General features: G+C 43.4%; 1 protein-coding gene and 2 long non-coding RNA genes across 3 annotated transcripts in view; 2 read left to right on the top strand and 1 right to left on the bottom strand.

Annotated features, from left to right (window-relative positions):
- The window catches only part of LOC128844613 (uncharacterized), a 59509-nt gene extending 42151 nt beyond the window's left edge, over window positions 1-17358 (top strand). The window contains exon 3 of the long non-coding RNA XR_008446510.1: window positions 15575-17358. This is a non-coding gene — a long non-coding RNA (uncharacterized LOC128844613). The remainder of the gene's footprint in view (window positions 1-15574) is intronic.
- A 694-nt stretch (window positions 17359-18052) lies between these two features.
- LOC128844729 (uncharacterized) lies at window positions 18053-20202 on the bottom strand. Its single transcript, XR_008446530.1, has 2 exons — window positions 19585-20202; window positions 18053-18511 (listed from the first exon to the last, which is right to left on the bottom strand). It is a non-coding gene; the product is annotated as an uncharacterized LOC128844729 (long non-coding RNA).
- Window positions 20203-20452: 250 nt separating this feature from the next.
- Window positions 20453-22464, top strand: part of MEX3B (mex-3 RNA binding family member B) — a 3199-nt gene continuing 1187 nt past the window's right edge. The window contains exons 1-2 of the mRNA XM_054042068.1: window positions 20453-21120; window positions 21939-22464. The exon at window positions 21939-22464 is cut by the window's right edge and continues 1187 nt beyond it. Coding sequence (XP_053898043.1) covers window positions 20868-21120; window positions 21939-22464 — 779 coding nt within the window. The 5' untranslated portion in view covers window positions 20453-20867. The remainder of the gene's footprint in view (window positions 21121-21938) is intronic.

The raw sequence follows: 22464 nt of genomic DNA, 5'->3' as shown, positions 1-22464 counted from the left end.
AAATTGTTTAGAGCTGGTAGAATAACAGTCAAAGTATATGGTTGCTTTTTCATCAGGATTTCATATCTGGAAATCAACTTTTGAAATTGGTGGTCCGATTTTTAATACCGTTTGTCTTATTACATTTAATTAATCCTTGCTTATTTGTGTGTGAGCACAGGGATATAGAGTATATGTTCTTGTATACGTGCTTCAGATGTAAATTTTAGGTGACTAGGTGATGCTGTGAATTAATGTCAGATTGAAATCTGGTTTAGTTCCTAGCCTGCAACCATAAAACCATCACATAAGGCGGTTTGATTGGCAGTCTCTGCTCATTAATGGGTCGGTAGAGAGTATTGTGGGTCAGAACTGCTGCCATCTGGAAAGCTGAACTTAGATGAAGGGATAGAGCTTGCAGAGTGTATGCTCAAGATGTGTTTCAGTGTGGAAAAGAAGCTCTCACCTCTTTTGAGGAGCCACTACTGTGTCACAACATCCCCTTGGAATCTGGGAGCTAGTGTGGGTGCCCAAGGGACAGAGGATGCAAGGTCAAAGTTGGATGGTGCAGATGGTGAAAACTGTGTCAAAGGGCTTTGGCATCCACATGTAGCCCCTTACCCTACAGTACCTCCTGGCAGCAGCGAGAGAGTCTGTCAGTTGCTTTACCACCAGTAGTTCTTTAGCAGTAGAAATACTCATGTGATCTGACCTTGTGCAGGTCAGAGGACACAGGTAGATGCAGTGCTTCTTGGAACAGCAATAAATTGAGCAGCAAATAACAGTGTTCCATCCACCACACGCAGAGTGGAATGTGCTGCCTAGAATGATTGTTCCCATGTGCTGGCCCCCTCCCGGGGCCATTTCCTATTTCAGATGTAGCTGCATAGTTAGTGGAGAAAAAATGCTGTGCCTACAAGTGTGCTGGAACAGAGGAGAGTATAAAGCCCACTATGTCTGACCCTGAACCCTGTTGCCAACTTTCTGTTGTTAAGCACAGTAATTCACCACAACCCAAAAATGGCTTTAAATTGTAAATTATATGTTCCACTGATCCATTCATGAAAGAGGCTACCTTACATGTGAAATAGCTTCAAAATAAACTATTATTATTCTTTGCAGTGTTGTAGCTGTGTTGGTCCCAGGATCTTAGAGTGACAAGGTGGATGAGGTCATATCTTGTTGAAACCAATTTTTGTGCTTATACAGAGTTCTAAGAGCTCAGTCTCTCTTGCCAACAGAAGTTGGTCCAATAAGAGATATTACTTTGCCTGCCCTGTCTCTATACTATTTTTCTGTAAGTTTCCATATAAAATACACTCCATTAAAAATATATCTATTTTGTTACAATATGTGGAAGCCACATGCACAGGAATACCTTTATGTACAAAAATAATAATGTAAAAATTAAAGCTTGCTCTTTAGGTCATATCAATGTTAATGCACTTTTGTGTGTGTGTGTGTGTATCTGGGTATCCATCTATATAAATAATTTATATTAATAATTGCCAGTAGGTGGTGGTGTGTATTTTTCAGAGATGTTTTTAAGTCAGTAATGCCAAATGTTTAAAGTTTGAGGTGATTTATAACGATTCTGTGATCTTTAATATATGATCTCAAAAACATCCTGGCTTTGAATTCAGTCCCCGATCTCATGCAAGTTAGCAGTTCTGTTTCACAAGCATCACTTTGAGAGGCATATTTTGATTTGCTTTTTGAAGCTTGTGGACAAACCTAACTGGAAACATTTTAAACAGTTCCAGCTAGCATGAGCTCTGAGGTTTCAAATACATACGTTCATTAGAATGATTGGATTTGCTCTCTAGCCAGACAACGGCTTTATTTTGGGGTGGCCAATGTTCGATAAATAAGTGCATTGTTTTAATGATTTATAAACTTAGAATTGTTCTGTCTCACAGAAGCAGTGCTGAGAGTTGTAGCAACTGCTCTTAGGAAATGGGACAATACAGCTACTGGAAATCCGATTTTGTGTGTGTGTGTGAGAGAGAGAGAGAGAGAGAGATCGTGCTCTATAGTGGAAGAAAAGAAGTGAGCATCTGTTGTAAACCAGGCCCTTGTGGTCAAATCCGTCACTCCCTCACCCCCAGCGCTGTTGCTCACTGAAAGCAACATCTATAAAGTTGTTGCTGTTTCCCCATCTCATCAGACAGAAACAGTCATACATTTTTTCTTCTCCCTGTGAGAGGTTGCAGGGTCTCCTATGAACATGTTTCTCTTTTCCCTCTGATTGGACCCCCCACCCTTCCCTGACTAACATCAAAACAACTGTTCCAGCTCAGTTAGTCTCCATTACTGCTTTAGTTGTGCCTTTGTTGGTTGTTGCTAGATGGTTTTTTGTTTTTTTGTTTTTTGGTGGGGGAGGGGAGAAGGGTATTCTTTTTGTGGTATAGTCTGTGTTCCCTGAAGCAAGAGGACAGGCGTGACTACCAATAGGTTTGATGCGTATTTATGGAGGAACCCATTACTGCTAACAACACTTTTTAGTTGGGGTGCATAGGAGCAATCTCTCATTTTGCGCTCCCCTGATCCATGGCTTGAGTTCACTCTGATTCATTTGGGGCCATCCCTGTTCTTTTTTGTTCCTGCTTGTTTACTTAGGGCCTGATTCTGCAGTTGTTACTTGTGCTGAGTAGCACTTTTACTCACACAAACAGTCCCATTGAATCCAAATAGACTCTTTATGCAAATACTGCCCAACATGAATGATTGAGGAATTAGGCCTTCTGCTGCTTCTGCTTTTAATCAGTCCCTTCCAGGTTTCTCTCTAATTGTTTTTCCTTTCAGCATGTCTGTGTGCTGTTAAAGGAAGCAAATTAGCAGAGAGGGAGATGGGTGGGGGGAAGGCGTGTCTCTCAACTGCGAATCCGAATACCTGCACAACTTGAACTTCTTCAGCAGATTAGACTCTTCGTGGCACACTTATAGTTGTGTCCCCACTGACTTCAAGCCACAGTGGCATGGGCTGTAGTGAAAGTAGGGGGAGGGAGGGAGGAGCTCTGGGGCCTTCCCAGAAGTACAATTAACATAGCTCAGAAGAGCTTTGAGGAAGAGATTTCTGTCTCTCATTCATAGATTCACAGATTCTGAGGCCGTAAGGGATCATTATGATCATCTAGTCTGACCTCCTGTATATCACGGGCCCAAATAATTCCTAGAACAGATCTTTTAGAAAAATACCCAGTCTTGATTTAAAAATTCAGTGATGAAGAATCCACCATTACCCTTGGTAAATTGTTCCAATGGTTAATTACTCTCACCATTAAAAATTTACGTCTTATTTCCATTCTAAATTTGTCAAGCTTCAACTTCCAGCCATGGGATTGTATTATACCTTTCTCTGCTAAATTGAAGAGCACATTATTAAATATTTGTTCCCCATTAGGTACTTATAGATTGTAATCGAGTCACCCCTTAACCTTCTCATTGTTAAACCAAACAGATGTATAAGGCATTCTTTCTAATCCTTTAATCATTCTTATAAATAAATAATTAATGGAGATATCCCATCTCCTAGAACTGGAAGGGACCTTGAAAGGTCATCAAGTCCAGCCCCCTGCCTTCACTAGCAGGACCAAGTACTGATTTTGCCCCAGATCCCCACGTGGCCCCCTCAAGGATTGAACTCACAACCCTGGGTTTAGCAGGCCAATGCTCAAACCACTGAGCTATCCCTCTTGTGACTCTTCTTTGAACCTTCTCCAATTCAGTTTAAGCAGGTTGCCCTTAGATGCACGGATCTGCAATCCCAGTGAAAAGGGAAAGTTCAGGAATATTGATTAACTTAACTGGGAAAAAAAAGTCTAAAATCTTCAGTGGGGAAGATTTTTGTCCTGTCCTGTCATGTTGGCTTGTCTGAAACCACATATATATGCAAGGCCAGTAACCTAGAGCAGAATTTTGTCCCTGGAATATAATGCTTTCAAGGGGATGTTGGACAGAGCTCTGGTCCCTGCTTAAGGGGATTTTTTCTGATTTCATTTTTTTGCAGATTGGATGTGGGTTGTGGTTGGGATTGGGTTGGTTTCTGGTGTAGTGGTGATTTTGCCCTCAGTTGATGCAATAAAATTTAACAGTAGATAGAACAGGGCATGGATGTCATATCTGACTGCATGGGCCTGTGGCCTGCTTCTTACCCCACCCAGCTATGTATCTGAGGTCTGAGCTTTTCTGGGCAACCAATAAGGTGTACATTGATTGTGTGTGTCTGTGTCGAAATATGGAATTGAATCGGAAAAGAGGCCGTCCAAGAAACACCTGGCGACGCGACCTTCAGGCTGATAGCATAAAAATGGGCTATACCTGGAACCAGCTAGAGCAAATGGCCCAGGATAGAGGACTCTGGAGATCTGTGGTTGGCGGCCCATACCCCGATTGGGGTGACGGGCATGAGTGAGTGAGTGAGAGCCTCTGAAAACCAAGACCATCAGTGTCTCAAGTTGGGCACCCAAAATCAGAGGCCACTTTTGAAAAGTTTGGCCTTAATCTCTCCGTCTTTCTATTTCTCATCTATAAAATGGGGATAACACCACTCTTCTATCTCACAGAACTATTGCGAGGATCCATTCATTAACCTACACAAGGGACTTGGGATATTACAGTGATGTAATAGAAAAGAAAAGTCTACACACATATTTAATCATTAAACAAATGAGATCAATGGTGAGATGTTTCACAGAAGAAGTGGTTTTTGAGGAGGGGTTTGCAAGAAGTACTGGATGGTGCACTGGAAGTGGAAAAACTTTCCCAAACAAAGGAAGTGAAGAGGAAAAATGGTGTGAAGTGAAGAATAGAGGAGACAAAGCCAGGACAGTGTAGGATTAAATGTGAAAGGGATGTTAAATGAGCAATGTGGAATTTGGCTATGCTAAATTTATGGATTTTTTGTGTATAAATAAATTATCCATTCTTAAGTGATAGCATCTCAGTTTAATATGTACATGTGTTCTTAACACCTAATTCATCTGAGACATCATGCTTTAGAGTGACATGACACAACATGTACAGTACACTTCATATCTCCCTATCTGGATTAATGATATGCATTGGAGAGATTGGTGGTGACTTCATCTAAATTTCTACAAAGTACAGAAAGTAAAATCTGAACCAGGCGGGGCATTATTCCTGTAACAGAAACAATGTGTCAACAAGCAGCATCGCAGTAATTAACTGCAGTATTTTAAAAAGGAGATGTTCTTCCAGGACTAGATCTAAAGTGGGATTATGGTCAGAAAAGGAGGTTAGATGTGATCCCTGCATGTAAACGAGAAGATGGGTTGACCCAATGGTGTCCCCATCAGGATGCTGCCAGCAGTGGAATATGGTGCTGAGATTTTTGTCTGGATGTAGATCTTTGTTCTGAACCAAAATGGTCAAAAATGTCACGGCAACATACATCATTGTGATATATCCACCTTCCCCCCACATTGTCTTTCTGCCGGATGTCCACAGCACTCTCCCTCCCAAATGCCTCACCCTCCATTGCTGTTTTTTGGGAGGGGGACCTTCAGACCTTCAACCTCCCACTAAGCTCTTCAGGGTGCCCGCTGTTTATTCCCTTCCACTGCCTTTTGACAGGTGCCATCAGGTCAGGCTACTGCCCTCTGAATTCATACCACCTTGCACAGGAAGCAATGGGGAGTGTAACAATCCATTTCCCACTCCTAGCTTCTCCTTCTGGAACTGTGGCTACCAAGAGTCCTAGTTCAGGCAGATTTGAGAAGTACAAGTCAGCTATGCTTTGTTTACAGACTCTTCAGCCCTGATGTGATGTGTGAGCCAGAAAGAACTTAGCCTGACTTCTAGATCACAGGGCATTTGCTGTGCTAGCAATTACGATAAACATCTCTGTGCGACCTCTCCTTTGAGGTGCTGAGCACCCCCAGCTCCTGTTGTAGTCAGTGTAAACTGGTGTGGGTGGGTGGGTAGTTTGCAGGTTTCAACTCTTTATACTGTAAAGTGAGCAAGTCTGAGTTACTGAAAGGCAATAAAAATGAAAGCCTCCAATGCCATTTTCAGTCACTTCTCAGTGACTGCCTTTAGTTGTGCCATGCTGCACAAACCTGGATGGCAGCTGTTCCTTGTTACTGGGATTGGAAATTAAACCAGAGATCTACTCAAATCATCTGACAATTCCAGCAAGCTTTAAAATGCTTTAAAATCTAACAAAAAATATAACCAGGGCCCACAGGTCAGTACCATTTTTTTTTTTCAAAATAATCTTTAATTACTTAGTGTCTTTATTTGCTTCTTTCCCCTCCCCTGAGCTGTGTTACTTTGGTGTGCTCAAATCTCTATTGACAGGCGTGGGAAACTATTAGACCAGAAGGGACTTCTACCCTCATTACATCCACGTAAGCCTGTTAAAGTCAATGAGGTGGCAGGAGTGTAAAAGGACAAAATCCTAGACCAGAAAATTTCAAAATTTCTAGTTTGTTATGGTGATAAATATTTGCAAAAATACTTGAACTGTGCTAACATGAACAAGGAAATGGCTTACCTGCCCCTCTCCTTTTTCATAACTATGGCTTTTGTTTAAATCTTCTCATTATTTTCTTCAGCTAGAGACTAAAGAAAAGTGGATTCGACTGTATCTTCAGACAGTTATGAGACTTCTTAGCATAGTAATCTGTACGGATCATAGCTTACGTGTCCACGCACAGTCCACTATGCAAGACTTGACCTCACCGAGGCTGCCATAGTAACACTTATTCCATAATGCTTGGAAAACCTGCATTTCATCATAAAGGAAAAAAATCAAAACTTGTATGATTCTGAACCTAATTTCAGGAAGTAGAAATGGAACTTTGTCTCCTTCATTTGTTGGTACAAAGAAATGCCAGTATTTCATTATCAGGACACTATTTTATAAGGACACTATTTCTTCTCTGAAGTCGGAGAAGATTTTTCTTTCTGGGTGAGATTCACTTACTCTGGATTGCACAAAGCTCAAGTGAATATGTGCTAGAATCCACCCTTAATACTCACTCTAACTCAATAACTCCTGAGTGGCTTCTGTTCCAGCCCAGGGCTCCACACATCCTGGAATGAAGACAACATTATCATCTCTCTCTAAATCCCATCTGTTTTTATTTTTTTCAGGAGAGAGGGGGGAAATACTAAGGGTTCAGTGGGCATTGGAAAGAGCCAACTCCTTAGTATGCACTATTGATGAAATTGTTCTCTAAATGAACTCTGGTAAAGATAGCATTTTCAAAATTCTAAATGAAATAATATGCATACAAGCAACGCAAGATGAGTGCACATTGGGATGATAGGGCCAAATAAACAAACACTCCTTAAATGAAGCATGTGATTATCGGACTTTCAGTAAAACTGAATTAATCACACATGAGACCATTGCCACTAACCAGTAGGACATGAGATCTGAAAAAAAATAGCGCAGGCAAGTAAATGACAAGGTTTAAAATGTTAACACTTTCCCACAATCAGTTCCAAAGGAGCATAGGATTTGCTGTGCTGTATCAGTCTATTGCTCAGTTACATCTGGTATTCTTCCCCTGGCAGTTGAAAATTCCTGATGTCTCAGAGGAAGGTTAAAAAAAAAATTAATTAAGGGCAAGAACACCCCAAAGAGAGAATTCTGAGATTCCTTTTGCAACATTTCTTCAAATTATTGTATTGGGGAGTAGGGTTTGCTCACTGGCCTCCTGCAAAACGAATAGGGGATTTTACCCCCAAACCACATCAATCTCCGGGGATCTGCTCAAGACCCAGGACTAAAAATACAGAGGACTGGCGCTCTCTCCAGCTCCCTGAGGGGAGGGAGCAGGCCATGATAATGTTGGGCTAAAATAAATCATAACTCCTCTTTATTACTGTTGTCTTTCACCAGTGCAATGAGGGATCAAATTCATCTGAAGTGCATAAATACAAGAAGGCCCAAATTTGTTCCCATCTTAAGCATGTAAAATCATTAAAGGAGGCACATTGTGTATTTGTCCTGTTAATATGGACATGTGCGAAAGGCACAGGTGTGTTTGAGAGTCTGGACCTAAGTATTATGGTCCTCACTAACCCCTCACTTCCCCCTACACAATTGGAAGCATCTGTTCAAAAGAAAGCTGGGAATGAGCTAGCGCAGGTGATGTGTACGTGTAGCATGGGGTTAAAGGTTTTTTTAATGGAGATATCCCATGTCCTAGAATGGACCTTGAAAGGTCATATGAGTCCAGCCCCCTGCCTTTACTAGGCAGGACCAAGTACTGATTTTGCCCCAGATCCCTAAGTGGCCCCCTCAAGGATTGAACTCACAACCCTGGGTTTAGCAGGCCAATGCTCAAACCACTGAGCTATCCCTCCCCCCAAACTCCTGACGTAATAGTGATGGAGAAGCTTGTATTTCTGCTGCTTTGGCACATACAAAAGGCTTAAGGTATTTGTTCCTTCAATGCTTTTCAGAATAAATGTTCACTTTTAAAAACTTGCAAACATGCGGTTAAAAACATTTTTTCCCCCCCTGAAATAGCCTGAAGGATAGAGCCATTGATTATAATGAGCAGACAGATTTGGTATTGGGGTTCTAGGTTCTTTGCATTATTTTTTCATTGGCTGATTTTGTTTCCTCCCTATCAGTAGTGCATAGCTTTAGTGATCAGCAGGGATAGTAGTGTTCGTGGCAATTTAATTCCTTGCAGATGTGGATCTGTGGTGACAGAAATTGCCTGTCGTTCTTGCAGTCTCTCAACATCTGCTGGGATAGAAGAGTATGTGGAACAATAACTCTCCAGCAGATGCAGAACTGTAGGGACAGTAGTGTCTGTGGTACGAAAATTTTACCAAAAAATACAGATTTGTGGGGACAGTAGTGTCTGTGTCACACAAAACTTTCCAGCATCTGCTGGGACAGTAATGTCTGTGTTATGTAAACGCGCTCTGCATCTGCTGGGCCAGTGAGAGAGAGAGACATATTGTATATGTCCAATTTTAGATGTGCAAATCTCCTCTAGTGCCAGTTTCTTGTTCAGTTACTTATGCAGAGCTAAAACGAATCATCCAGTGTAGGAAGAGTTACAGGTACAGAGAAATCTTTATACAGGAAAAACATTATCTTTCAACTACCCAGAAAGACTGCTCAATTTTCTACTAGTAAAGTATTAATTATTAATGGCATCATTCCCCTGAGCAGCCTGCTTAAGGCCAATGATATTCTTGCTGCCATAAATACTTTGGGGCATTGAGAGTTTCACAAAAGTACATTTCTTTAGAACTGACGTGTGCCCATATCCAGCATTCTGACCTAGATCCACATTTCAAACACTCCTAAATTCAGGGCCGCACAGATATAGGGTTTGGGTTCAGGCCCACATCTACTTCAGACCTGGAAAAGTGTCAAGAAGGACCAGTCCCAGTAGAGAGAAACTCAATTCAGAATTGAGGGAGGTTATGCGGACATAAGAAAGAGTGGCATTATAGTTGGATATACACAGGCTCAGGGGCTCCCTGCTCCCGCCCCCTGATTATATATTGTGCAGTACGTTACCTAGGCTTTTTAAAATAATTTTTTGTGTGGCCACCATAACTGATGAACAAATCTTCTCAATTAACATATAATCCTTCCCCACCTATATATGACTGAACTTCAACCTAAAGAGCAGTACTATGGCAAGAATTAGATCCTATCAGGGCAGTACTGGAATTAGGGTCACTGTCACAGCATCCTCTTACTATCAGTAGTAGTGCAGTGTGCCTAAAGAGCTAGGCACTGTACAAACATATAACAAAAAGATGGTCTTTGCTGCCAAGCGCTTGCGCTCTAAGCAGGAATAAAGGCACCATTATATTCTGCATTTCTTGACAGACTCTTAAAAGTGGTGGGGAGGAGGGAAGAAAGCAAAGGTTTTTGTATGTGATATCACCGTAAGTGTGACCTACAATTCCAGAGATTAAAACTGAGGAAAAGACTGAGCTCTGCATAAAAACACAAAGACAATTCTTTTCTTTTTTTTTTCTGTTAAAGCAAAATCTATTATTACTTATTGTACAATGCCCAAGAATGTGGTAGGTGCTCTACAGATTTGGGCCCAAATCCTGCACTAGGAGAGGTTAGTGTAGACCCTCCCATGCCTTTGGGGAGCCCCAGGGCTTTCAGTGGGACTTCCTAAGGGCACAGGGGCCCACGCTGGCAGCTCCAAACACAAGAGCAGGGTCTTAGAATTGTGCCATTCCCCAGGGGTCTCCAGGGGTGTGAGAGGCACCTCACCACTACCTGCTCTTGGCTGTGCTTGCTGTGGATCAGCTTCCTAAAACCAACAGCCTCTGGCAACACAAGCACGACCTTCCAGGTCTTCCCAGGCCTTGCTCCCTCTGTGCCGTTAGTGAAAGGCACCTGCCAATTCCAGAGCCCTCTCTGAGCGTTCTTTGTCCATTCCCTTCATCACTGAATACTCACAGAACTACCAGGCCAGCAGTTCCCAAAGGAACAATATATACACCAGCTTGTAAGATTCAGCTCAGGACCAGCACTTGGCTTAACACCACAGCACTGAGGTATATTTATAGTGAAAACAAGAATAAGTTTATCATCAAATACTGGATGCAGGAGATAAAAAAGGATATTGGAAACTAAAGGTTACCTATAAAACAAAATCATAACACGCTTTCTAGAGACTAAACGTAAGTAACAGGTTAACCTTCTGTCTAAAAAAGTTTGTTACTCAGAGTCCACTTCAGCATTTTCAACCAAGGCTGGTTGAAAGCCCATTTTGGTGAATGCAAGCACTCTGTCCATTTACTTCCTAAGTGCAGGATACATGGGTGTCTGCTTTGACTTCCAGAAATACCCCCAAAATTTATTGTCTGTACTCTTAGATGGGATAACTCCCTGTGGTTTGCTTTTTCCTGGGTGCTGCTTCCCTTTTGACTTCACATCTCTTTAACATTTGACTTTGTATATAAATGGGCATCTGTTGTGTTAGCTTACAATGCTTAATTTACATCCCGACACAGAGATACACATTTTTTATTTCCTGTTTGGAGAAAAACTGGTTTTTCACCTTTGTCTGTTACTAATAACTGGGTACAAACTTTAAAACATAATTCCAGTCTCTATATATACATATCTCCTTACATAGTATCTGTATATACATTTCACAATGATATTAATGATCAGTGTAACACTGGCTTTGAGACCTCACATAACATTCTTTGGTGAATTAGAATGTACACACCAGACTCGTTAGATTTCTGTAACCTCTCTGAACCCTTTGCCAGTTGGCATTCAGAGGTTCTTGGGTCCCAAGAATAAACCAGATTCTTTGCCCAAGGAACTTGGAAGCTAATTGCCTGATCCTGCATCCCTGATGTACACGAGTGCTGCCATTGATTTCAACAGGACCACACACAGGAGTAGGGGTCTGCAGGAATGGGCCCTAAATAGACAATATACAAAGAGGGGTAGAGGGGATTCCCCCTCCCCTCGTTTTTAACCCCTTGCCAATATTGTTGTTACATTCTCCTTTACTTAAATTTAGTATGCATTAATTTACTACATTCTCCTGCTTAAACTACAATGTTCAAAGTGAAAAATGAGGAAAATGTTACATGATGGAGGCCTTTTGAAACTTGGAGAGAGTTTAAAGTAAGCAGGCAACCTGGGTTGCTCGTTTATGTGTTATTGTAAAGGTGCATTTATCCTTTCAGAATTAACAGAGGGTCCTGTGGCACCTTTAAGACTAACAGAAGTATTGGGAGCATAAGCTTTCGTGGGTAAGAACCTCACTTCTTCAGATGCAAGTCAGAAGTGAGGTTCTTACCCACGAAAGCTTATGCTCCCAATACTTCTGTTAGTCTTAAAGGTGCCACAGGACCCTCTGTTGCTTTTTACAGATTCAGACTAACACAGCTACCCCTCTGATACCTTTCAGAATTGGTTTTCATGTATTTTCATGTATAATCATATTAAGCAAAACTGTAAGTTTACAAGGCAATTACAAAACCCTGACCGTTGCTCTTAGCCATGTAATGGAAAATGCATATAAAGGAAAATACAGTATATGATTCTTTTTTTAAAGTGTGTGTCTCAGCTTCAATCTTCTGAAACCAAATCCATGCAGGAAAACTGTTAACCTGAAGACGTTTATATATAACATATCCACATATCTATGGCAGGAGGAGGGACACAGCTCTATTTTGTTTAATGTGATTCCAAACTGATAATGTGGTAGTGTGACCATTACCAGCCCACCGCCTTTCAATGGTTTGGGGATTATTTTTGCTCTTTCAGAAATTGTCCTAAAGGATTACTTTTAATTTGGAAAAAGAGTTCTGAAAATTAAAGGAAAGCGAATTATGTAAATAGGGAATTCACAAAACTGAAGCAACTGCTCCGTTTCCAGTTGCTTTCTTATAGTTTATTTCCACAACAGTATAGTTTGAAAAATCTCTGTACAAACCACAGTATAAAGTGTTTGGAACCCTAAGAATAACTTGTGGATAAATGACTGGATCAACATTTACAGTTGCAGTTAGTTAGATTCTGGGATGAGCTGTTTGTAAATATCTAGAACTGTCCAAGGGTGGCGTTAACATCATTAAAAGAAAATAAATTCAGACCTAATAATATTCTGTGATTTCACTGTCACTGAATGTAGGTTAATATGGTATTCAATAATAATCCTGACATATATATTATTGCATATTTTAAGAAATGGTGTAACTTGTTTGACTACAGATTGCTAATTGTTGCAAGCTCCTTTGTATGTGTTATGGAACTGCATACACAAATTATGAACAAAACTCGTAAATTGACTATCTGGCCCACAGTGCTTTGGATATTAATTTGCAAGATTATTGCAAAAAGACTTTTTCAGTAATTGCACTAGCATAAAATACAATATACATGTAGTGTTGTCTTAATACACCGGTCTACAATTTTTGAGAAGTCGTCTGCTTCAGAGATAAAATGTGCTATTTATTATGTATTTTGATGTGCTGAATTCAAATATGACAATTAAAACAACTGATTGGCTACTGTTTCTAAGATATTTAAGTTTTTACATTGTATGTCTATGTATATTGTGTAGATAGTAGAGTTTTAATCGTAAATTGTAAATCTAGGTCTTTCCATGTGTTTATGGCTGCTTTACATGATAATATATCACCTGTCCTGTTTATGTAACACTTTAAAAATCAGCAGAAGGGTTATATAAATAAAATTTATTATGAAACAAAAGGCAAAAAACTATTATGTACATAGTTTAGTCCTATTCAGTGTCTACTCGGCGCTTCTTGGCTTGTCTCTTGTATTCATTAAATGGAGCATCTCTTGTCACTGTCCAGCAATAGTCTGCAAGCATTGATGGGCTCCATTTGCCCTGATAGCGTTTCTCCATTGTTGCAATGTCCTGGTGAAATCGCTCGCCGTGCTCGTCGCTCACTGCTCCGCAGTTTGGTGGAAAAAAATCTAGATGAGAGTGCAAAAAATGTATCTTTAGTGACATGTTGCAACCAAGGCTTTTGTATGCCTTGAGGAGGTTTTCCACCAACAACCTGTAGTTGTCTGTCTTGTTGTTTCTGAGAAAATTTATTGCCACTAACTGGAAGGCTTTCCATGCCATCTTTTCCTTGCCACGCAGTGCATGGTCAAATGCATCATCTCGAAGAAGTTCACGAATCTGAGGACCAACAAAGACACCTTCCTTTATCTTAGCTTCACTTAACCTTGGAAATTTTCCACGGAGGTACTTGAAAGCTGCTTGTGTTTTGTCAATTACCTTGACAAAGTTCTTCATCAGACTCAGCTTGATGTGTAAGGGTGGTAACAAAATCTTCTTTGATTCAACAAGTGGTGGATGCTGAACATTTTTCCTCCCAGGCTCCAATGACCGATGGAGTGGCCAATCTTTCTTGATGTAGTGGGAATCTCTTGCACGACTATCCCATTCGCAGAGAAAACAGCAGTACTTTGTGTATCCAGTCTGCAGACCAAGCAAGAGAGCAACAACCTTCAAATTGCCACAAAGCTGCCATTGATGTTGGTCATAGTTTATGCACCTTAAAAGTTGTTTCATGTTGTCATAGGTTTCCTTCATATGGACTGCATGACCAACTGGAACTGATGGCAAAACATTGCCATTATGCAGTAAAACAGCTTTCAGACTTGTCTTCGATGAATCAATGAACAGTCTCCACTCATCTGGATCGTGAACGATGTTGAGGGCTGCCATCACACCATCGATGTTGTTGCAGGCTACAAGATCACCTTCCATGAAAAAGAATGGGACAAGATCCTTTTGACGGTCACGGAACATGGAAACCCTAACATCACCTGCCAGGAGATTCCACTGCAGTAGTCTGGAGCCCAACAGCTCTTCCTTACTCTTGGGTAGTTCCAAATCCCTGACAAGGTCATTCAGTTCACCTTGTTTTATGAGGTGTGGTTCAGAGGAGGAGGAGGATGGGAGAAAATGTGGGTCCTGTGACATTGATGGTTCAGGACCAGAAGTTTCATCCTCTTCCTCTTCCTCGTCTGACTCAAGTGAGAATGATTCTGGTACATCAGGAACCGGCAGTCCTTCTCCGTGGGATACTGGGCATATAGCTGATGGAATGTTTGGATAATGCACAGTCAACTTTTTCTTCTTTGACACACCTTTCCCAACTGGAGGCACCATGCAGAAGTAACAATTGCTGGTATGATCTGTTGGCTCTCTCCAAATCATTGACACTGCAAAAGGCATAGATTTCCTTTTCCTGTTCAACCACTGGCGAAGATTTGTTGCACAAGTGTTACAGCATATGTGTGGGGCCCACCTCTTGTCCTGATCTCCAATTTTGCAGCCAAAATAAAGGTTATAGGCTTTCTTAACCATAGTGGTTATACTGTGCTTTTGTGATGCAAAAGTCACTTCACCACAAACATAGCAGAAGTTATCTGCACTGTTCACACAAGTACGAGGCATCTCTGCTCACTTTGGCTAAACAGAAATGTGTCCCTTTGCAAAATCAAACACTGACAAATAAGAAAGCACGACACTGTATGATTTCTAGAGCTGATATAGGGCAATTTGTTCAGCAGAGTGATGTAAGGTTTGTTATGATTGCATCATCCATGACTTCTAGGAATAATATGATGCAATTCATATCATGTATGACGCAATACCAACTTCAGATTGCGTCATTCATTGTTTTGCCTAAAAAGCAAGTACTGTCCAAACCCAGTCATAGATTTATTCATAGATCCAGTCAAAGATGTATTTTAGTCATTTCTGGTTTAAATTGAGATCCCTGCCCTTTATAACTCACTTATCCTCTGCCATTCCCAAGTCAAGGGTCGTATATACTGACCCAATAGCATATCTTGAAAACTAGAGCCAATCAATAATTTTAAGCATCATTTTCGTTCTCGGTGACCCAGAATTAGTAAAGTTTGACTACATTTATTTCAGAAGCATTTTGGCTGTAGAGCAGTGATATACATGGAGTCAGAGGGGATGGTTTAGAGGTGTAAATCTGGGCTTTATTGGTTAATACCTATTGGTTAAAATGCCTGCATTGAGATATACGGTACTGTACTCTTTAAGATGAGACTAATGTTATTAATGATTTGTATTTATAGGAGTACCCAGATGAATTCAAGGCTCCATTGTGTTAGGTGCTGTACATTTACATAGCAAGAGACAACTGCTGCCTCAAAGAGCTTACCATCTAACTAGACAAGACAAACAGCTGGAGAAAGCAAGTATTAACTCATCTTACAGATGGGAAATGGAAGCACAGAGAAACTAAAAGGGCTGAGAATGACATTCTGCCCTCCGCACTCCCCATTCACCAATGTGCTTGACCAAAATGCATCCTCCCCTCTTGTAAACTGGTTGGTTGCTGCATTTACCCCAGAGATAGGTGCTTCCCAGTAATTCTGTATGAATAGAGTTTTTAAGTGCTTTAGAATTTTATGGAATGAAATAAGCTATGCACATCAAAAATATTTTAATCTGGTGTCTTTGGTTATTTTAAGGGACAGAATCCCTTGCAGAGTTCCTTGCATTCATAGAAGAATGAGGATCCACGTTAATCTTATGTATTTTGGTCACTACCATACAAGCACATGACCATGTGAATTCCAGATTCCATAGAACCCTGTTGAATCTCCCCACTATCTCTGTGTATGCCATGTTCTAATGCACGTCAGCGTAACTTTTTTCTCCCCTAGTAGTTTACTCTCAAATGTTTCCTACAACAGTGTAAAAGAAATAATGATCAAGATCTTTCCCTGGGATTCATGGCAGGCGAGAAGCACCACCTTGTAATTAGTCCCCAGAAAAATGCCCCGTATTAGATGTATCAAATGCCTTCTGCAGAGAAGGCTGAATTACATTTTTAATTTGAGTTTGTGGACTACGGATAAAAAATAAAATTAAAGCCTACTTTGACTGGGAGTAGAATATGCCCTTTAGAGGGGGCGGGTAAGCCTAGAGTTGACTTGTTTCTCTTTTCCCTATTATGTGGGGCAGGAAAGGATAGTAACAAAGCATTTCTCTCACCTTTGGGCAGGAGCCTGGTCAGAGAGCAGGCTGAGCCCATGCTGGCAAAAATGCAAGGATTACACAAAAATGATGAATGAAATCAGACAAAAATGCAAGGAACAGGTGGCATCCCAGGCACAAGTCTAGTATCTTTTCATGAGTGATCCTTGTGCTTATGCTACTATATGAAACCTTAAAACTCAGGGAGAAGGAACAGCACTGCAGGATTTCACTGCTAATACCAATTCACTCTTTTGAACTGACTGCTGTCCCACCCTCTTCTATTCAGCCCCTGGTATGTGGAGAATCATTTCACCTCCGTACTTTCAGTTTGTGTTTCAGTTTTGCTATCTATAAAATAGGGATAATACTTCCCTACCTCACAGAGATACTAATCTTGCATCTATGTAAAGCACTTTGAGCTCCTTGGGTGAAGAGCCCTACAGAAAAGCGGAGTATTGTTTTTATTTGTTATTACTAGGAAATGTCTGGCTCATCCTGTTTATCTCATAGGGTCTAAAAAGATGTCCAATACTGAAATAGCTAAGAAGTTTAGGAAACCTTGAGGAAATCTTATAAGAAATGTCTTTATGTATTTTTCCCTATGGAACCCATCACTGCTATCTATAGAAGTGAATAACAAATGTGTAAAATAAGCAATCTCTTAAATGGGAGTGTTTCTAGCATGCCATGAAACCCAGGGAAAGGTGCCGGATCCTGATCATTGTTGTCAATAAAACTGATTGATTAACAATCAGGCCATGGAAGTGGGACAGGCACTGTAGAAGGTCCATCTCCAAAGTATGTCCTTGCTAGAAAACAGTCCATTGGAGCTTTGCTATAAAACATGCAAACATCCTGAGGAAATGACAGCAATTTGCAATAAACACTAGGTGTAAACAATTACCTGTGACTTGTTACACTTATTTGTACAGGCAGCTGGCTAAACAGACACACTACTCACATGTCTGTCCCCATCAAACTCGACACTGGAAAACAATTACTAGTCAATTTCCCTGAAGAAAAAAGTCAGTCTTATGGTACATGACAGCTGGCAAGGAAACTGAGTGAGCAAATGTGGATGCCTATAGATGTATTTTACAAAAATTGAAGGATAAAAATAAGTAAGTGAATGGTGGCATTTTTCTGAGAACAGTGACACTTTTCTGGCCATCTACTATCAGATCTTGAAGTCTAATAAGGTACTAGGTGGATATGGTGCTTTAGTGACTGGTCAGGGTGAGACCCTAGGGCAGGACTTGAGCACAAAGCAACAAAATCAAACAGGGAGTCAATGAAAGAGATAATACAAATGTGTCTCTAGCAATTCCAATTGATCATCGTACAAGGGGCAGGCAGACACAATTTGCTTTGCCTTCAATTTGCCTTTCCAGCATTATTTTACCTATTTGCATTTTGCCACGGTTGGTGTTTTCCTTCTAATTTGATTCTATTAAATAGAAATGTTAAAGTTACAGGGCCAAGCCACTTCATAAATATTTACCAGTCACATTGTAGACCTTAAATGACTGGCTTTACCCCTGCATGATAATGAACAAGTAGAAGGATGATTGATGAGGAAAGCTTGGATTTATTTGTGTCTCATACAGCACACACTGACACTTTGTATAACAATAATCTCATAAAGTACAAAATGCACAAACTCCATGGGATTGTCAGGCCAGGCCAGGATGCGGTCTTGGAGAAGCAGCTAGTCTTTTGAAATGCTGTACCAGCAAGGCATTTTTTGTGTGCTTGTTGTGCTGTTCTATTCCAACGGGTATTTGCTCTTAAACCTCATGATCCAAATCATTAAGATGGAGAAGAGGCCCTTTGCAAGCACTGCGACCCATTCCTGGGTGAGGTCTGTCTCCACATGGGCCATATGCCGCCTCCTAGGAGCCATCTCACTGCATATGTTGCAGCCCTTTCCCCTCCATAGGGCATATGGCTTTGGACAATAATCCACTTCTCCTCAGGTGGCTCTTAGTGTGGGTGCTGCACTCCTTCCCTCTGTTGCACTGAGGTCACTGCAAATAAACATCCTTTTTAAAAATTCTACTTTGAACAAGTATCCAGTAGAACCACAATAATGTGTAAATGGGTCAAGTTTGCAGACCAGCAAGTGTCAGGTGGCTAGTTCTTTGCCCTTTCTAAAGCGATGCACCCCAGGGCCGCTGGGGGAGCTCTTGCTGCAGGTGTCCTCAGGAGCGCCGCCAGCTTTTCCGCCCCGAAAGGCTGCCCCCCCCCCCAGAGGCGGCAGAAGGTCCCGCCACCAAAATGCTGCTGTGGTTGCCACCCCGCAAATCGCAGTGCCCTAGGCGACCGCCTAGGTTGCCTAATGGGTTGCGCCGGCCCTGGGGCTCCTGGGTAGGCAGTATGCACAGGGGCTGGAGTACTCCCTCCCCAGGAAGGCTGTGACTGGGTATGGTCCCCATTTGCCTTCCCCAGGGGCTCTAGGGAACCTATCCTCCTCCATGGGGCTCTAGGTCAGGGGAGGCACTGCACTCCTACCCTATCAGTACTACTCGCCCCATGCTGAGGGGTATGTCTCTTGTGGGTGCTCTGCCCCCTGCCTGGGGTGTGTGGCTGGTGCGTGTTCCACCTCCTTCCTGGGAGGGTTGTGGGGGAGGGGTCTCTGTCACTCTTAGGGTACTATCTATGCCCTGCAGCCCCTCCCACCCTGAATCGCCCTAAGATGCTGTGATCCCTCCCTGGGGGGCTCTCACTTCAAGTGCTGCGCCCGCTCTATGGGGAATCTCGCGGGAGGCGCCCTGTTCCCACCCTAGGGAGCGCGGGGGGGCCCTCCCGGAGAGGGGCACGCTCAGCATCAGCACTGGAGGAGCAGCGCCGCGCGGACAGCTCCTCACTCGGCGCCGGCTCACGCTGTCTGCAGGGCGCGAGCGCGGCAGGAGACCGCTCAACCCTAACCCTATTGTGGAAGCCCAGTGCGCATGGCGGAGCAGCTCCAGCCGAGCCGGGGGGCGCAGGCGCAAAGCCAGCCTTTCCAAGCAAGCAGCGGGCTCGGCTCGTGTGTCTGCTCCGCACATTCACAGCAGCGCTGGGAAGCTTTGTCCTGAAACGACCGGCAAATCAGACCTACCTGGGAATTGGGGCTGCAGCTCTGTTGCAATGGGACTTTTCTGCCGTGAGATGTTGCTGCACCGGGGCTGTTCCTATTAACTAGCTCGGAGTGCAAGCAATATATTTCCCCTCCGGTGCGAAATCGACCGTTGTCTCTTCCTTCTGTGGTTGTTGCATTGCAGTATGACTCTGTTGTGTGTTTAGTACCCGTTTAGCAGCCAGCGCACGGTGCAAAGGACGGTTGCATTGTTCTCCTTACTGGCTGGCTTTCAGATTTTGCTATCACACCCCCTTGCCCTGAGTCTCTCTGCCATTGATGAGTATGAAAGTCACTCAGTGGCTGCTTTCTGCCCAGGGAAACGTTGCATCAACCAATGCAATGCACACAGCTGGCTGCTGTACAATAACCCACCCCCGCCAAGAAGCACCTTTAACTTAGTGATTTATGACCAGAAAAAAAGAAGTGGGTTCCTTTTTGGAAGGCGGGTGTGTGGAAGGTGGTCCATTAGGTTAATTGACCTCCGGGCCGGGCTTTTGTACAATCGATTAAAAATAAAGTCGGTCTCTTTAATAAAATAATTAACACACAGGAAAGGGAAATGTGGGGAAAGTGATGCATGCAAGGTTGATCCATACAAACCAGTGTCTAGAGTCTTTATTGTTCTGCATTAGACAACAAAGAGAGGAGTTTGCCTGGAGGGGCGGGGGAAGAAGAGGGAGTGGGTCAACCAGCCTAATGCCGGCCCCTCTGCACTGTGCCTGTCCAATCGCCTCACACAGCGATAGTGTCAGTAGCATTGTGCTGTCAGCCCTTGCCGCTTACGCGGCGGCTCCCTGATTCTCCCCCCCCCCCCCCCCCCAGTGCTGTCTGGCTGCAGCAGTAGGTCAGACCGAGGAGGGGAGAAGAGGAAAAAACGCTGAGTGAGTGGAGTGGAGTCTGGGAGGGGCTCCTTAAAGAAACGCTGCCATCGCTTGGCATTGTGGCCAGCAAGGAACTCAAGGGGGGGAAATCATCGGAGCTCCTCTCGCTGTTCTTCCCCCCCACCCCACCCCCAGCCAAAAAAACTTCGGGGGGGAGTCGTGGGGGGGTGCTGAAAACATCTTATAAACCGGATTGCACTGAAAAAAAAAAGATACAAAATATACAAGCAAAAGGCAACTGATCCCCGGTCTCCAGCACTCGCCTTCCCTCCCTTTCCTCCTCTCCTGCTGGCCATCTGCCTTGGGTTTTCCTTTGTGTCTGATCTTTTACTACTGAACCGAGTGCAGGAGGAGGAGGAGGGTGGAACACACACCGGGACTATGCCCAGCTCGCTTTTTGCAGACATGGAGAGGAACGGGAGCGGCGGCGGCGGAGGAGGTGGTGGAGGGGGAGAGACCCTGGATGACCAAAGAGCCCTTCAGATAGCCCTGGATCAGCTTTCCCTGCTGGGGCTGGATAACGACGAGACGAGCTCCATCTACGACAACGAGCCTCGGAAAAAGAGCGTGAACATGACAGAATGCGTCCCGGTGCCCAGCTCCGAGCATGTCGCTGAGATAGTGGGGAGGCAAGGTGGGTAACTGTATGTGAGTGTGTGTGAGAGAGATTTTCTCCCCTCCATGCTGGCTGGTCTGTGTCTGAGATGCGACACTGACTATCCCCAGTGAAGCTGCAGTGTTGTTATGGCCAGTACTAGGTTCCCCCACAGACAAAGAAAGTGCAGTAGACTTGGTGCCTCTAAGGCGCAGTATGCATCAATTTCAAGATGCACTTTCACCGACCAGCAAAAATAAAAAAAAACATCCCTTTCTCCTTGCACAAAAGAGAAATCTCAGTGGCAAATGCACTGAAAAAATCGGAGTCTTGATCTCCCCCCAAATTTAGAAATCACGGATTTTTTTTTTAAAGGAACAAATGGAGTGGGGAAGTGGAACAATGGGATTGGAATAAAGCATCCGCATTGGGGAATCTGGCTCATTCAGTACAGCGACTGCTTCCTACCTTCTTTAACAAAAAAAGAAAAGAAAAAAAACCCAACCCCCCCCCCATAATTTCCCCCCCACCCCCAGGAGCAATGTGTTTAGCAGGAGGGTGGAATTACTAATTTATTTTTGTGGGGCGGGGGTTGCTTATTTGTGGTTGTCCAGTTGTACTGCACATGAACTGTTTTTATTCAATTGAATTGCACGTTGTATGGATTTGGTCAGTTGCACTGCAAACATGTTGTTGGCCAACTGCAATATGTGTGGGGGTGTGTATCAGGGCTGGGCTTGCAAAGTAAATGCCATTTATAACCTGGAGGGGTGATTTTTCTCCTCCTGGCTGCACCTCAATAATGGCTTGTAACCTACTTTTTCTCTCTGCTTCCACCCCTCGCCTCTCGTTCTCAGGTTGTAAAATCAAAGCTCTGCGGGCAAAGACCAACACCTACATCAAGACCCCGGTTCGCGGGGAGGAGCCGCTCTTTGTTGTGACGGGCAGAAAGGAAGATGTGGCCATGGCCCGGAGGGAGATCATCTCGGCGGCCGAGCATTTCTCCATGATCCGGGCCTCCAGGAACAAGAACACCGCTCTGAACGGCACCGTCCCGGGGCCCCCTAACCTGCCCGGCCAGACCACCATCCAAGTGCGGGTGCCTTACCGGGTGGTGGGGCTGGTGGTGGGGCCCAAGGGGGCCACGATCAAGCGCATCCAGCAGCAGACGCACACTTACATCGTGACCCCGAGCCGGGACAAGGAGCCGGTCTTCGAGGTGACGGGCATGCCGGAGAACGTGGACCGCGCCCGGGAGGAGATCGAGGCGCACATCGCCATGCGCACCGGGGGCATCATCGAGCTCACGGACGAGAACGACTTCCACGCCAACGGCACGGACGTGGGCTTCGAGCTGAACGGGCCGGGCAGCCTGTGGAGCAA

This window comes from Malaclemys terrapin, chromosome 10, assembly GCF_027887155.1.
Source record: "Malaclemys terrapin pileata isolate rMalTer1 chromosome 10, rMalTer1.hap1, whole genome shotgun sequence".
In the NCBI taxonomy this organism is placed as follows: Eukaryota; Metazoa; Chordata; order Testudines; family Emydidae; genus Malaclemys; species Malaclemys terrapin.
Note: the sequence above shows the minus strand (reverse complement) of the source record. Positions and strands in the feature narration are given on the sequence as shown.